Below are 16,360 nucleotides of genomic sequence, written 5' to 3'. Positions count from 1 at the left end.
TGAATTCAAGTCTGCTTCTATTCATATACTATACATTTATGAAGCCCAAAAATCATTTGAGCTTAAATTACCAATCAAAAGTTTGGGGTCAGTAATTTTTTTTTTTAAAGCAATCAATAATTTTATTCAATAAAGATTAAATTGACAGTACTGTCAAAAGTGACAGTAAATACATTTATAACGACCCAAATTTCTATTACATTTCTATTAAATTTAAAATAAATGCTGTTCTTTTAAACTTCCTTTTCATCAAAGAATCTTGGAAATAATTGCATCCTTGAAGAGCACAAGAGAGCTCTTTCTAAAACATGACAAAAAAATCTTCCTGACCCCAAAATTTTGGACAGTTGTGTAAATTTGTTTTGGTTTTAAGGATATAATAAATGAGATTCTGATACTGAATGAATGTGTCTTTAGTTGGAGGAGCTGAATGCTAAGCACCAGGCTGAGGTGGGGGAGTCCGAGCGGCTGAAGAAGGCCCAGGGCGAGGCGTTGAGACAGTCCCAGCAGCTGGAGGTCTCTCTCAGGGAGCTTCAGGAGCGTCTGGCCCACCTGGAGAGCAGCCGGCTGGGTCTGGAACAGGAGAGACTGGGCCTGCAAACCTCTCTGGATGTGGAGAAGCGAGAGAGAAGCCTCGGCTCAGAGACCATCAATGACCTACAAGGTGAGTGCATTGCATTTGTGTCTATGCCTGTTTCTGTTCATCAGACAGATGTAGCTGTGAATTAGCATCTAACAATCTTCCTAGAAGGAGATTGTGTTACATTCTATGGATCACACTTGTGTGTAGGTCTGTGTGAGTGAGTGAAAGCAAATATTTATGTTTGAGTGTGTAGTGGTCAGCTCCTCGCTGAAGGACACACTAGGCTCTTGTCTGCTGGGCAGTGTTGTTGTGTTGGGGTGGAGCTGCCCGCAGAGTGTAAACATGAATAGAGCGTTATTTTAAGGTCAGAGGCAGGTAGCTGACGTTATGTCGCTGGACAGAGAAAAAACAGGCAAACTAAATATCTCTTCTGTGTCGTATTCTCAGTTTTGTCTATTAAATGTAAAGGTTTGTTTCTGTGTGTGCTTTTATCTCCTGAGAGATTATTATTATTTCATTTAAATGAACAGATTTGAACTACTTTAAAACTTACCATGCCTTCATATTTTTACTCATTTTCAGATGCCTTTTATATAAGGATTTTATTGATTTGTACCCTAGACCAAGACTTCCGTTTTAAAATATGAAAATTCTAAGCTAAACAAATAGTGAAATAAACCATAAACCACAAAATATTTATTTTGTGAAAATAGTTTATATCATTAACTATTTTTTTTAGGGCATTAACTGTTATTTTTTTAGTCACATATTAATAATATAGTAAACATATTGTATTAATATTAAATTTGTTTTATCCATTTTTATTCTAACAATACTTAATGTAGAATTTCCACCACAAAATAATAATAATAATAAAAAACTAATATAAATATAAAAAATATTAGTTAAAAAAAAAATGTTAGGAAGAGACTAAAGTAAAAAAAAAAGAAAACTAGCAAGAGTTTGAAGTGTTTATGAGTATTTATATTCTAAAGGTCCACAGGGCCAAATGTGCCTATAGAAGAAACACCCATTTATGGTTTTTATGGGTGGAGGTTTTTATTACTTTTAACCTGAATTCCTGACCTTTGGCTTCAACTTAATTCTTGTGTTTTTGTCAACCTGTTTTTCTTTCAATTTCATTTTTATTTCCATGTTTCATACATTTTCAGGGCGTATCTCTGGACTGGAAGATGAGTTAAAGCACATAAAGACTTCTCTATCAAAGGCTGAAGCAGAGAAAAGACAGTTACAGGAGGATCTTACTACCCTGGAAAAGGTGTGTGTGTGTGTGTGTTTTAACAAGAGAATAAATGACTCACATTCTCAGCATATGCTGTGTGTGTGTTTATGTGTATTGTTTTGAAACCCCTATTAATGTTGTCCCCTTCACCCACAGGAGAAGAGCAAGCAGGAGATTGATCTTTCTTTTAAACTCAAAGCCATTCAGCAGAGTCTAGAGCAGGAGGAGGCAGAGCATAAGGCCACTAAAGCCAGATTGGCTGACAACAACAAAATCAACCAATCCATTGAGGAGGCCAAGTCTGAGACCCTGAAAGGTAAAATTACACAGTTGCCTCTGATTTAAAAACTCTAAAAACATGTTCACATTTCACTACAAATGAAAAACAAATGAAAAAGGGGAGCTCAGTTTTGAGTGAGCGAAAAACAATCTTGGTTACCTTAGTTTCCCATTCATTTACTCTGGGGAAAGTGTTCAATTCCCTCTCTTAAAACTATCCTGTAATACATACGAAACTATTACTCAAAAGGAATTTGCATAAACAAAAAACTTGTGTTTAATCTTTACTTTGACACCAAAATCTTGCCTGTCCAGATTTACAGGATTCTTTTAGAAGTGCCTTACATTACCCCTGTATGAAAAAAAAAGTTTTCCTCATTCCAAAATGACTTTTCCTTTTTTGTTGTTGTTGTTCTAGCAGAGTAAATCTTTCCAAAGCCTGTAGTACAAACCTGTGGCTCGTTCGCCGTTTGGTGATGTTGAGTGTGTTTGTGTGACAGATATGGAACAAAAGCTGCTGGAAGAACGATCTGCAAAGCAACAGTTGGAAAACAGACTGATGCAGCTGGAGAAGGAAAACTCAGTATTAGACTGTGACTACAAGCAAGCCAAACATGAGCTTCAGGAGCTCCGCTCGCTCAAAGAAAAACTCAGCAAGGAGGTACACCTATCTGACTGTTCTTCTTGCCTGGCTCTAGCTGTCTGTCTCAACATATTTGTAATATGTTGTGATTTTTGCCCATATTTTCAGCACTTCAACACTATTTTTGGCACATATTTCTGGATGAAACTTCATTTTAAACTTAAGGCATTCCAAAATTACATATATGCATCACATGGTGTGTGGAGAGTACAAGATATTAAATCCAGTTTTTTTGTGTGTGTATAACAGGTGGATGTGCTGAGTGTACGTGTGCAGCAGGAGACTCAGAAGAAGACTCTCTTTCAGGCAGATCTCAATGTACAGAGGCAGGAGTTCAGCACCTTGCAGTCCTCGGAGAAACAGCTCAAACAAGAACTCAACCATCTGCTGGAGCTCAAACACAGCCTGGAGAAACAAAATCAAGAACTACGCAGGTGAGTTAGGTTTCATGATGGATGATATATATTCCAATGATATTGTTCTTCTGTGTCATTGTCTTTAAAGTTGTGGTGTGAACACCCCATAGAATTAGAATGATTAATAAAACTTGATTATCGTTATAATCACTCTTTGTGTGAACAGGCTTTTATCCTGTTTTTCTAAACTTACAAAGCGAAACACTGATAAGCATAATGTTACATAGCACACATATATTGTGCATGCACTGCAAAAAGCTCTCTTTGTCCATTCAGGGAGAGAGAAGAAGCTGACAAACAGCTGAAAGAACTGAAGGACCAGTTGGAGTCAGAGCAGTTCTTCACAGTATGTCTGACCAGGCTTGAACATATTTTGTCAGTGAATGTGTGGAGGGATGTATTTGGATTGTTTTTTTTTTTTGTATCTGTCCATATTTGTTTTAAACTGAAACATTTTTCCTTGATTTCAGAAACTGTATAAGACTCAGATTCGAGAGCTGAAGGAGGACGGTGATGAAAAGGCTAAACTCTACAAAGATGCTCAGCAGAGAATAGAGGACCTGGAGGAAGAGAGGTGTGTATTTCCACACAAGTATTTGTTTTAAAAAAAAAGGGTGGCAGGACATATGAAAATGACTGGACTATTTTTATGCGCTATGTAACTATTTTTGTTTGACACCATCACCTGTAATCATGATACATCTGCACAGAACTCATGTAATGACCAAAACAATGTTTCTTAACAATTAACTTGTAGTTTCAACTGCTTCAACCAATAGAGGGCCAAACGTTACAAAATGTAGCTTTAGGCTTTAATAAAAAAAAAAAATGGAAATGTGAGTTTCTTGGCTTTTAGTCTTTGGCTTTTGGCTTTGAAACCATCTATTTGTTAGCTAGAGTATTCCATATCATAGGTAGAGCGCCTCCTAGTGGTACAGAGGATGAACAACATAGTTGATCGATATAGCCACTGCTTTGTTCCAGTGAGGAGAATAATATGTGACCATGAACCACAAAACCAGTCTTAATATAGCCAAAAATACATTGTATATGTCAAAATTATCGATTTTTCTTTTATGCCAAAAATCATTAGGACATTAAGTAAAGATCATGTTCCATGAAGATATTTTGTACATTTCCTACTGTAAATATATTAAAATTTCATTTTTGTTTAGTAATATGCATTGCTAAGAACTTCATTTGGACAACTTTAAAGGCGATTTTCTCAATATTTAGATTTTTTTGCACCCTCAGATTCCAGATATTCAAATAGTTGTATCTCAGCCAAATATTGTCCAATCCTAACAAACCATACATCAATGGAAAGCTTATTTATTCACCCTTATTTATTGACCATTATGACTAGTTTTGTGGTACAGGGTCACATATGCATGTGAAACCACGTCAATTAGTGCAAGGCTAGTATAGTAAATAAATAGATGCAAATAGAATGAATGAACAGATAACAATATCTATGCTTGCATCTTTGTACACCGAATTCCTGTTCATATACAAACTGGTTCATGTATGTTTCTGTAGGGACTCATTAGCAACACAGCTAGAGGCAAGCCTGACAAAGGCAGACTCTGAAGAGTTGGCACGCACCATCGCTGAGGAGCAATACTCAGACCTGGAGAAAGAAAAGATCATGAAGGAGCTGGAGATCAAAGATATGATCGCCAGACACCGGCAGGAACTCAGCGAAAAGGACAATACCATCAGCTCGGTGAGTATAAGAATGTTTTTAAGTCCTAAATATATAATAAAAGATCAGAAATAATAATTTGTCTGTATACACAACATAAACATTCATTAATATTACTTAATTACATTTTGAAATATTTTATGTAATGCAAGCTGGAGGAATCAAACCGCACACTGACTGTGGATGTTGGCAACCTGGCTAATGAGAAAGAAGAGCTCAACAATCAGCTCAAACACCTACAGCATAGTGAGTAGGCTGCTGAATGTCGCTTAATATTATAATAATATGAATAAATTGATGGCATAATGTTCATATATGTGCTTTAACATCTATAAATGTGTATACACAGAGCTGGAGAAGGCCAGAGACGAAGAAAAACAGACGAAATCTTTGATCCTGTCCTTCGAGAAGCAAATACAGTCTGAGCGAACTCTCAAGATTCAGGTGTGTTTGGCTTATTTGAATCAAGACTTTATAACTACTGTATACATGTATATGTTACACCGTTGTTCTCATAGCTTAAAATAGGTGTTATTAGCATGTCTCAGGTAAATTATATCAGACGTTTTTCTTGTAGGCTGTAAACAAGCTGGCTGAGGTTATGAAGAAGAATGATGTCAGAACGCCACAAGGCAACAACTCTGACGTCCGCAGGAAGGAGAAGGAGAACAGACAGCTCCAGTCGCAGCTCCGCACCGAGAAAGATAAACTCAACAACACCATCATCAAATACCAGAAAGAAATAAATGAAATGCAGGCTGTAAGTGACATTAAATACATACATTTAAAAGAAATGTAACCACCAGGGAACCTAGCCACTATTCTGCGTAAATATATAAATCTGTTGTTCTGTTTGCAGACGTTAGGAGAGGAGTCTCAGGTGCGACTGGAGATGCAGATGGCCCTGGACAGTAAAGACAGTGATATTGAGCGTCTGCGCTGTCAGATCACTTCTCTCAGCATCCATTCTCTGGACACTACTAGCATCAGCAGCACCGGCAACGACCTGGAGGGTGATGATGCTTATCCAGGTAATGACTCGTCAAGCACAGGACAGTTAATGTGGTAATTCATGCCATAAATGATGCTAGGGATGGGCTTAAGACACAAATTTTTCATTGTACCACTATTTAATTCATTTTGGGCAATACAATGTGTTGTGCAACCTCAAACCATTCAATATAAATAGAAGCACTCACTGTACTTTATAAAACTTAAAAACACCTGGCATATCTGTCTGTCTGTCTGTCTATCTATCTATATATCTATCTATTCATTCATTCATTTAATTTTATCCATGAATATCCACTGACTCTAGAGCACATAATCAATACATTACTGCCACTGTTTTTCTCTTTTACCTGTTCTCCATTTCCCACTCTATCTTTTTTGTTTACTTCTTCCCCTCTTTTTAATGTTCCTTTCTTCCCCTTTTCAAAATGGCATACTAAATTTATGCATCTTTTGCTTCTTTTCCTTCATTCTTCTTTCACTCCTTCCCACTCTCACCGCTGTAGTGCGCATCACACACTCACACACCTCGGAGTCTATGTCCTTCACATACCAACGAAGCTCCAAGTCAGTGTGTATAGATACCCGGCCATGCCGGATCGTTCCTCCGTTCCTCACCGACTCAGAGGAAGAGGAGGATGAGGAAGTCGAGTGGGGGCAAAGGCCCGCCCTCACATATGAGAAGCCTACTCACCAAGAGTCTGCAGGTGACCCTGCATGGAAACAAATCAGCACGCATACTGCCCCTTGCTCTCCTTTACCTTCCTTCAGTGTGGAGTTCAAATACTAAACACCTAGACAGAATTTTTGGGCATAAATGAGCCTGTGAAATTCAAAAATGCTTTCTAGGTAGGCAACGCACTAGGTCAGAGATTCCCAACCAGGTGTACGCATACCCCAAGCAGGGAATCTTTATTTTTATTTTTATTTTTTGCTTCATTTAATCTATAAAACAGGTTTAACCTATACAATTGGCTTTGTTTAACCTATAAAAAATAATTGCTTAAAAAACATTAGGGATTTGAAGAAGAAAAAAAATCAATAATTAAATAATAATTAAAAATGTTTCAAAAATAATTAATTTATTAAATTGTATTTATTTATTTATTTCTTGTAATTAACACACTGAGATATTAAAAAAACTTACAATAATAATTGTGATTCTCATAGCAGAATATATTTCCTCTACAACAATTCTGGTCTGATGTTGATATATAAGACGGAAAGGTTGGGAACCACTGCATTATGATTTGAAACACGGCCACACTCTCCAACATGGTGTGACGCTTATTAGATTTGACAATTTTGCACATAATCACACTGATCACCTTGTGTGTTTTCTGAAAGTCCATTAACACTACTGAAACCTTTTTTATTCCAAGATTCCATTCTGCAAAGGTGTTTTTTTAAAGGCCTCCAATTGCTTGAAGAAAAATGAGTCTGCCTGGTCATTTTGAGTTTGACAAAACCTGTGTGGCTCTGAAATTTTAAATAAAATAAAAAACTCTTCTGTTTTTTTGTTGTTGTTTTTTTAACCACAGATTCTAGTCTTGAAGGATGTCTCTCAATGCCTTCCAAAAATACCAAACGGTTTGGATGGGAAAAGAAGGTAAAGGTTTAAACATGCACACTCACATGTTACAACAGCAAACCCTTTCTGATCATCTGTGTGTCGATCTTTGTGTAAATTGCAGTATGTGGTGGTTAGCAGCAAGAAGATCCTGTTTTATGACTCGGAGCAAGACAGAGAGCAGTCTAGTCCCTTCATGATTCTAGACATAGAGTGAGTTTAAAAAATATTTAGGCCCAAATTTAAAATTTATGTATTTGAATTGTATGTAAAATTTCCATCAACTTGTAGTATAGCATTTTAACATCAACCAATAAACTTTTTTGTCATACATATTTGTACATGCACATATTTGTCAGTTATACATAAATGAAACCGTTAAAATTTCTGCATTCAAAAAATCATGGCATTTTCTTGGAATATTTTTTATTAACTATTTGCATCTTTTTGATTTTATTTAAATAATCATATATGTAAAATGCATTTATTAAAGTTGCTTAAATCAGCAAAATCTGTTCATTGTTAAAAAATCAAATGCATTCAATTAAAAAATATGAACATGGTTCAAATATGGCTAGGTGTGTAACACACAATACTCAGTTCAAATATATGAGATTGAAACAAATCGGATAGATTTATTAATAAATATATAAACCTGGTTATTGTGTTTTAAAAAAAACATTGTTTATTAGCACTATTATAGAAATTTTACCTGTTTCATTTATATATATGAATGGACAAATATGCACACATGTATATGATTGTATGTATGATTGACACATTAAGTTTATTAGTTAAAACCGAGTGATCCAAAAGGATGGAAATTTTATATGCAGTTCAAATACATAAATCTTAAACATTTACTGCTCTCTTGTATAACATTAGCCAGCCCATTTAATTTTTTGCCGCCTTTCTCCCGTCTTAGCAAACTCTTCCATGTGAGACCTGTCACTCAGACAGACGTGTACCGAGCAGATCCCAGAGAAATCCCACGCATCTTTCAGGTAACATGCTTAATTTGTTCCTCCAGGAAATGTTTTATCATTCTTTGAGATCAATCTTACCAAACCTATTTTTTTCTTCTGTTCTGTCTGTAGATATTATATGCTAACGAGGGAGAGAGTAAGAAAGAGGAGCTTGCTGTGGAAGCCTTATCAGCAGCTGAAAGGTCATCATTTATCCCACACAAAGGTCATGAGTTTGTGCTTACGCTTTACCACTTCCCCTCTAGCTGTGAAGCATGTCCAAGGCCTCTGTGGCACGTCTTCAAGCCCCCACCAGCCCTGGAGTGCAGACGCTGCCGAATCAAATGCCATAAAGACCACATAGATCTCAAAGAAGAGGTCCTAGCTCCTTGCAGAGGTCAGGAGGTCACACTCACAAAGCACTTCACATTCAGATTGATATTACCGTCTGTAGCTTGTTATATACATTAGAATTTTGCATTTTTGGTACTGTGATGAAATATAAATTAAGATATAGAAGATGCCATAAATTCCTTTGATTATTTATTTTTAATATTTGATTATAATATAAATAATTAATTATTAATATTACAACCACATATTCATAAAAATTACAATATAAGTAATATTCAGATCTACAAATGATAAAAACTAAATAATTTTTTGTAAAGAAATTAATATAAATTTTATTATTACACTTTATCTATGTATTTATTTACACTACTAAAAGTTTGTGATCAATAATATTTTTTAAATACCAAGGCTGCATGTATTTTATTAAAAATATATAGTACCGATAATATTGTGGAATATCATTACAATTTAAAAAAGCTTCTATTTTAATATGTTATAAAATGTATTTTATATCTGTAATAACAAAGCTAAATTTTTAGCTGCCATTGCTTCAGTCTACAGTGTCATTTCTTACTATCAATGCTGAAAACAGTTGCGTTGCTTAATATTTTTGTGGAAACCATGATACTTTTTAACTTTATTAACATTATAAATGTCTTTACTGCCAATTCTTATGAATTGAATGCATCCATACTGACTCCAAATGTTTGTTTATTTATTTTAAATATGGACTTTTGAACCTCCACATTGTGTACTTTGGATTGAAACTGACCTGTTTGGTTCGTTTTTTCTCCAGTGAACTATGACATGTCTACAGCAAAAGAGCTACTGCTGCTGGCTAACTCCACAGAAGAGCAGCAGAAATGGGTTAGCCGCTTACTCAAGAGGGTCCCACGGAAACTGATAGCCCACTCCCCAAGCATAGCTATAGCTTCTCCTCCCTCCGAGGCATCACCAACTGGCCTGTCCCCTCAGCCCTCTCCTCAGCTGTCAGCCCGTTCATCTCCCAGGCTTTCACACCGAGGAGCCGTCAAAGTGCATTCCACCCGACAGCAGCCCTCACCCAAGACCAGGTGAGAACCGCTTCACTTACAAACAGTGTTGGGAGTAACGCGTTACAAATGTAATGCATTACAGTAACGGATTACTTTTTGAAGAGTTCTGCGTTCAAATACACGCAATAAAGCAAAAGCCCCAGCAAAAGTAATTACCATGAATGTGTCCGGGGGAAATAGTAAGGATTCGCCATCTCCTCGTTAGACTCGCCTTTAGAGAGAAGTGCATCTTCACGGATAACGATTATGTTAAATAGTTTTTGTTTTCGTTTTTATTTATTTCGTTAAGTAGTAATTTAAAGCTTTCTATAGATATATTTATCATGTCTGTGAGGCATGTATTCGCTGACTTTCGGTTCATTTTTGTGAAGTGCTCCTGTTCAAGATAAAAGCATGACGTTTTGTTGACATTGTGAGTGCACACAAATAAAAGTAGACCCTTTACAGTTCCGAATGATGTATTACTCTTACCTTTATGAGCTTTATGTACCTCTACATTTTGTCATTTTAGAATGATAAGTTCTACTTCTGTAGATATTTTGGTGAAAGTAACTCAAAAGTAATACAGGAGTCATGTAACGCATTACAATTCTGAGACAGTAATATTGTAAGGTAAGGAATTACTTTTAAATAACAGTAACAAGTAATCTATAATATGTTACAGTTTGGAAGTAACTTGCACAACACCGCTTACAAAGGAGCTTGAGAGAGAATAATGTTACATACAGTCAACTGAGGTTAAAATATGGGGAATTATAAAGCAGTGGTTCTCAACCAGGAGGTGAGGCCGACTACAAGGGAATGATATTCAATTATTATTGGATTATACAAAATGTGTATATATTTAATTTGAATAATAATTGATATTAATGTTAATTTTAATTATCCTAATTAAACAACTAAAAATACATTTTTATAGAAGAACATAGAGTCCTTTAAACTTCTGGATTCGCAAAATTATTTTACCAACTGACGCTCCCAGTTTCTGTTAATAATATATTATAGTTTTGTTAATATTATATTATGTAGGGGCAAAACTCATGCCATTAGTTTTTAGGCCAAAATTCTGTGTTAAGGAGGCTGATATTTTATCATTCTTTGACACATCAACATTTTAATGTGTAACTCATATCCATTTATACAAAGTCACTTTCTATAGTCATTCAAATCTTCTTTACTGTTTCCTACTTACCCTTCTGTACTAGCTTTTGAGAATGAGTATTGGAGGATTGCTAATGTTGTTACTCCTTATTTTTGTATAGAACCTTAATTGCAAGTCGCTTTAAATACAATAATTTGCTCAATTAAAAGACAAAAATCACCCAAAAATCAACTTGTATAGACTACTTACAGTATTTTGATGCTGTTTTTGTCAATTTTTGGAGCTTGGCAGTTGTGCTCACTTTGAAAGAAAAGCAGCGTAAATTCTTAAAAATTCTCTATTTATTTCCCATGGGGGAAAAAATTACATACGGGTTTGGAACAAAATGAAAGTGAATATTTAATGTCAGCATTTTCATTTTTGGGTGAACTGCAGCTTCAATCAAGGTAAATGTAGGTGCTGGATATGTTAACCTGGCACAAGAAGTTAGATTTGGCTGTGAAGTTGCGCAGGTACTCAGTAGCTTTTTTTTTTTTTTTTTTTTTTTTTTTTTTTTTTACTGCTAACCTTTTATAGCCCTGGCCCCATGCTCCGTATCATACTTCATTGACCTGTTCACCTTTGACCTCTCACCTTCCCCACTTGTGCTTGTATGTAAGTACACTGCATCACTGCTTACCGCCCAGGTTTTCTGCTTGTCTGTGCTGCCCTAAAACATCACCTTCAGATATTTGGCTGTCTGTTCTGTTCTCTGTATGCATCTTAAACAGAATAGATCTTCTTTGCTTGAGTAAAAATACTAAAATAATACATCCGCTAACAATGCAGTCTCTCTTTTAATTCCATAATATTGGTATCTAATTATAACTGAGCATTTTTAACACAGTATCTGATTAAATATCAGACTTTCCAAGAAGAAAAAAACTATATCATGAGGGTTTGGGGCAAATATCTGCCAAAAAAATGCAAAAGTATAAATAAAGAGCAGCATTTGTCACTCACATCTTTGTATAACTTAAAGAAAAGACTTTTTCAAAAACTGCATTGATCTGTATACCTTCAGTTAAACATGGGTGGCCATCATTTTTTCCGTTGATATTTTTACATGAGGCCGAATGACTCCTCTTTGTTCCAGATTGCTTGAGTTGGGCCTGAAGGACTGGGGTTGGTCTCTTGATGTTGAAATGGATGATGACGATGTATTAGACTTCTGAGGAGTTGAGTTTGTGGGGTAACCACAGTGGTGCCTTAGCATGTATTTGTGTCTGTGCGTTTATGCTTTGGCTTTAAAGCAGTTTTTTTGAAGTATGACATTAATAGTGCGTTTTTTCCCAATGTGAGGGTCTATAACTAGGGCAAGTTTTGATATTGATATTGTTTGATGCACTAATATGAGTGGGCATGTTTGTGTATAAGTGTTTGGCTGAATTAAAAAGTCTGGCTTAGTTTGATTGAATGAGGCAGATCTGAAAACTGATGTTGTGGTGGTAAAGCTGTTGTGTGTGGTTGAATAGAGAATGGGATGTGAAATGTCTGCGATTATTTAATTTTTTTTTTTTTTTTTTTCGTTGACCTGAAACTTCTCTCCTCTCTTTTAATTTCAGCTAACCTTGGTGAAGGTTGGATAGGTGATAGTCCATCTGGGAACTATGAAAGTGGAGAATGTCATAGTGTTCATTTTGGCAAATGGCAGGACTTCCAAGTGCCAAACTCCACAAGTATAAATGACTGGGGAAGGGGTGGTCTAATATTTAAAACTGAACAAGCTATAAATCACCTAAAGGGTGTAGTTTCAATTTTAAGCCATTTTAAGAGTGTGTTATGTCTTTGTAGACTATACAATTCTTCAAAAACATTTTTAAGTTAAAGAATTTTAAACGTTTTGGTCTCCTTGCAAGGTTGTCAGTAAATGTGTCTGTTTGCCTGAGTGTGTGTTTGAAACAGAATATATAGGCCTACTTTGGCTCTGCAATGATCAAATGAATTTATATACTCAAGTAATATATCTATTTTTGTTAGGAAAAACAGATTTAGTGACAGATTATATTTTTATCACACATTATATCACTTTTGAAAAACATTACTTAGTTGTTTGCCAGAACTATCTGCTCAAAATATATGCATTGTTAAAGCCTGATATTATATGATGCAATCCGTAGCACATTTTGATTGTGACAAAAATTAGACACAATCTGTATGCATAGTGGAACATGAAGACCTCTGGTCCAAACATTTTCTGTGTTTTATCATTTTGCCATGTTGCCACTGACAAACCGTTGAAACATTGTGAAATTGTTAATAAAAAAAGCTTTATTTGATTGACGACTTGTGTGTGATGATCCAAAACTAATCTGTGGCGTTTATACGGGAACCAAAATGTTTTGTTTAGGAGAAAGGTTGCATTAATGTATTCAATTAGCATAATCATCATTACTTGTTTATAAGAAGATACAGCGTTTATAGATTGCAGTATTTAACCAGGTGAGTTACACTATTAGATGATATCCACATAGGCACTGTAAAAAGTAACATGAAAAATTTGAAAATATTATTTTACTTAAGATATGGTGCCATTGTCGTCTACAAAGAGTTAAAACAGCATGCTCTTGTCTGTTGTTGTAAGTGATTCACAAAAATTGATTAATAAAAGTCCAATGTTGCACAAGCATTTAAACCAAACGTTGACCTGGAAAATCCTTGATTGTATGTTGACCAATGTGAAATGTGATTCAGGTTATAAAAGCAGAATCAGTTCAGGACATTGAGACATTGAGGTCTCTATTAAGATCCTCGTTTAATCTTATTTCTGTTGTGTCTTGTCATAAATATGTACAGCTATTATTTTGCTTGCAGTGCTACTCAGCTGCTTTGTTTATACACAGAGTGTTTCGCACCCAGGAAAATGCAGACTTGTCTTCAGATCCGATGAGGTCCAAGTCATTTGTGTCTGTTAACTTCAAACAGTTACCCATCAAGGCCTTCCCAGGTAACACTACAGACCTCAGTGTCCGCTTCTGCAATTTAAGCTCCATAATATCTGATGACCTGAAGATTTTGTCACATCTGAGGCAGCTCAGTTTGATCAGAAACCAGCTGCGTACATTACCTGTGGGCCTGCTTTTGGGCCTGTCTAATCTTCATGTGCTTGGCCTTACAGGTAACGAGTGTGTGTTTAGTGTTTAGTTACGGTCCTTAAATTTAATCCATTTGTCTGTGTCTGCGCATCCCATATAGACTGTCAAGTCTGGCTGTGCATTAGTGAGAACTTCTTATTAATAGTAGGGATTCTTTCTAAAGGTTACTTTGTTAACGCAGTCGGTGATGACAAAATGCTGGTTTTATGAGTATCATGGATTTGTTCTATTAGGAGCTAAACAAGTGAGTCTTTTGAGTGAGTTATCCAATCATTCACTGATTCATTCAAAACCACTGAATCATTCTGATTCACTGATTCATGAGCAAAACAATGTTATGGCTGAATTTGTAAAAGTATACTAGGACGCTACTATTTCTTAAATAATAAGAGTAGTAATGGCTGTATGATATTTTGAATTCAGTCTTTATGGTGACTCATTGAATCACTAAGTTTACATTAGTGATTTATTAAAAAATGCTGACTTTAGAGTAAAACAATTAACTGAGTCATTGAATCATTTCCCCAACCAATGTGTTCAAAAACGCTGAATCATTTAGGAACAACTATCACTGAATCATTTCCCCAGTTGATCCATTAAAAAACAAACAGATGAGTTTGTCTTTAAAGGGATCGTTCACCCAAAAATAAAAAAACTATGTTATAATGTATTTCCATATGGAAACCAATACTATGAGAATCAATGGGGAATATTTTTTTTTTTAAATTCATACGTGTTTGGACAGCTTGAAGGTGAATAAATAATGAAGAATGTTTATTTTTATATCCCTTTAAATCGTTCTCTCAGCCAATTATCCTTAAAAACACTGAATCGGTCAGGAACCTGATGGATTCACTGGACAAATATCTCAAATGATTTCTTCAAAGTACTGCAGAATCAGAACAAGCACACTTGTTCATGTGTGTTCATGTGTATTGGTTAAAAATATGATCCTATCCTAATAGGTAACAAACTGACAGCTTTATCATCGCAAGTGTTTCATCATTCTCTTCTTGTGGAGCTCACACTCTCAGATAACCTGCTCTCTGAGATAGATGCTGACTGTCTGCCTGTAAACAACTCTCTCCAGAGGTTAGATTTGTCATCTATCAAATTCTCCCAGCTGCCCATGGCCTTCCTGCAAAGACTTAACAATCTCGAGAGCTTAGACTTAAGAAATAACCAGCTGGAGGAACTGACTCCTGGAGCTCTGACCTCTCTGCCCAAACTTGAGGCTCTGTACCTGCAAAACAACAGACTAAAGTCTTTAGATGCATCAGCATTCATTGGTAATCCAAACCTTTGCCAGATGTTCTTAAGTGGCAACCGTTTGGAGAACCTGCCTGCTGGAATTTTCTTCAAGCAGGAAAAAACTTGTTTTCCTTGACCTCAGAAACAACTATCTGCAAAACCTAACTCCAGGTATATTGGATGGACGTTTGCATGCCGTGCTGTCTGGTAATCCATGGCACTGCAACTCTAGTTTAGCATATCTATGGCATATGAATGAAAAAAAAAATTTCATGATGATAAAATCACTTGTCAAACACCTGAACACATGAAGGGTAGAAACATCACTGAAATTGCTGCCACAGAGCTTGGCATCAAGGACTAAGAAAATCATATAATAAAAAACATATTTTAAAACATGCAGTCAGATATTTTTGAAATCGAAATACTTTACAAACTGAAAATTATATCAGAAATTCTCATTTTATGATTGTACTATGCTTTATATTGAAGAAAAAACAATTACTGCTTCATCAAATTTCATATAGACCTGAAGTAAATGTTTCAACATGGATTAAATATTTCACCTTAAAATAGTTTTTTGAACTCAAAAATCTCTATTTACAAATATTTTTGAAAAAATAATTCAGTAAAATACTGAGAGTTTCCAATTATAATTTGTGCATTTAAAGCTGGTTTGGTAATATTTTTGAAGAAAGAAACCGTGATGTTGGTCAGCAGAGGGCACTAAATTCTAATCAAAGTATTAGAGGTACTGTATGTCCTGAGGGAAATGTGGTTTCAGAAATAATTACAGTTTTTAAATGTGTACACTTGTCTTTTATAACTCTGTCTGTTATTACTTTTATTAATACATTACAAACTGTAATTTCACTATATTTGTCTATATCCATTTTTTGTCTATCAATTTTATGTATGCTATGTGTCCTCAGAAATCCCTAGTGTATCTTAGTAAAATGCCTTTGTGTATTGTAGAGATCTATAACTCCTGTGTACAAGGGCCATTTCCGTGAACCCTTTAGAGTTTTCTATATTTCTGCATAAATATG

At 35.4% G+C, this 16,360-nt stretch overlaps 1 protein-coding gene and 1 pseudogene across 3 annotated transcripts in view; both read left to right on the top strand.

Annotated features, from left to right (window-relative positions):
- LOC306880320 (rho-associated protein kinase 2-like) overlaps positions 1-13,602 on the top strand; it is a 30,727-nt gene extending 17,125 nt beyond the window's left edge. Inside the window, exons 15-33 of one of the 2 annotated variants that reach the window (XM_079433781.1) lie at positions 418-664; positions 1,756-1,862; positions 1,983-2,142; positions 2,606-2,766; positions 2,998-3,182; positions 3,441-3,510; positions 3,635-3,738; positions 4,704-4,890; positions 5,022-5,115; positions 5,219-5,313; positions 5,447-5,629; positions 5,729-5,900; positions 7,422-7,489; positions 7,575-7,663; positions 8,376-8,454; positions 8,548-8,812; positions 9,566-9,842; positions 12,062-12,143; positions 12,531-13,602. In XM_079433781.1, the coding sequence (XP_079289907.1) occupies positions 418-664; positions 1,756-1,862; positions 1,983-2,142; positions 2,606-2,766; positions 2,998-3,182; positions 3,441-3,510; positions 3,635-3,738; positions 4,704-4,890; positions 5,022-5,115; positions 5,219-5,313; positions 5,447-5,629; positions 5,729-5,900; positions 7,422-7,489; positions 7,575-7,663; positions 8,376-8,454; positions 8,548-8,812; positions 9,566-9,842; positions 12,062-12,140 (2,622 nt within the window). In that variant the 3' untranslated portion in view covers positions 12,141-12,143; positions 12,531-13,602. The remainder of the gene's footprint in view (positions 1-417; positions 665-1,755; positions 1,863-1,982; positions 2,143-2,605; positions 2,767-2,997; positions 3,183-3,440; positions 3,511-3,634; positions 3,739-4,703; positions 4,891-5,021; positions 5,116-5,218; positions 5,314-5,446; positions 5,630-5,728; positions 5,901-7,421; positions 7,490-7,574; positions 7,664-8,375; positions 8,455-8,547; positions 8,813-9,565; positions 9,843-12,061; positions 12,144-12,530) is intronic. The other variant, XM_079433782.1, reaches the window with a different exon arrangement.
- Positions 12,576-15,675, top strand: LOC306880372 (annotated as a pseudogene). Its single transcript has 3 exons — positions 12,576-12,644; positions 13,809-14,083; positions 15,026-15,675. The product of its transcript is annotated as an uncharacterized misc_RNA (transcript).
- Positions 15,676-16,360: the final 685 nt, after the last annotated feature.

The sequence above is a fragment of the Barbus barbus genome, assembly GCF_936440315.1.
Source record: "Barbus barbus genome assembly, chromosome: 14".
Lineage (NCBI taxonomy): Eukaryota > Metazoa > Chordata > Actinopteri > Cypriniformes > Cyprinidae > Barbus > Barbus barbus.
The sequence above is the reverse complement of the archived record's forward strand: the minus strand, read 5'-3'. Positions and strand labels throughout refer to the sequence as shown.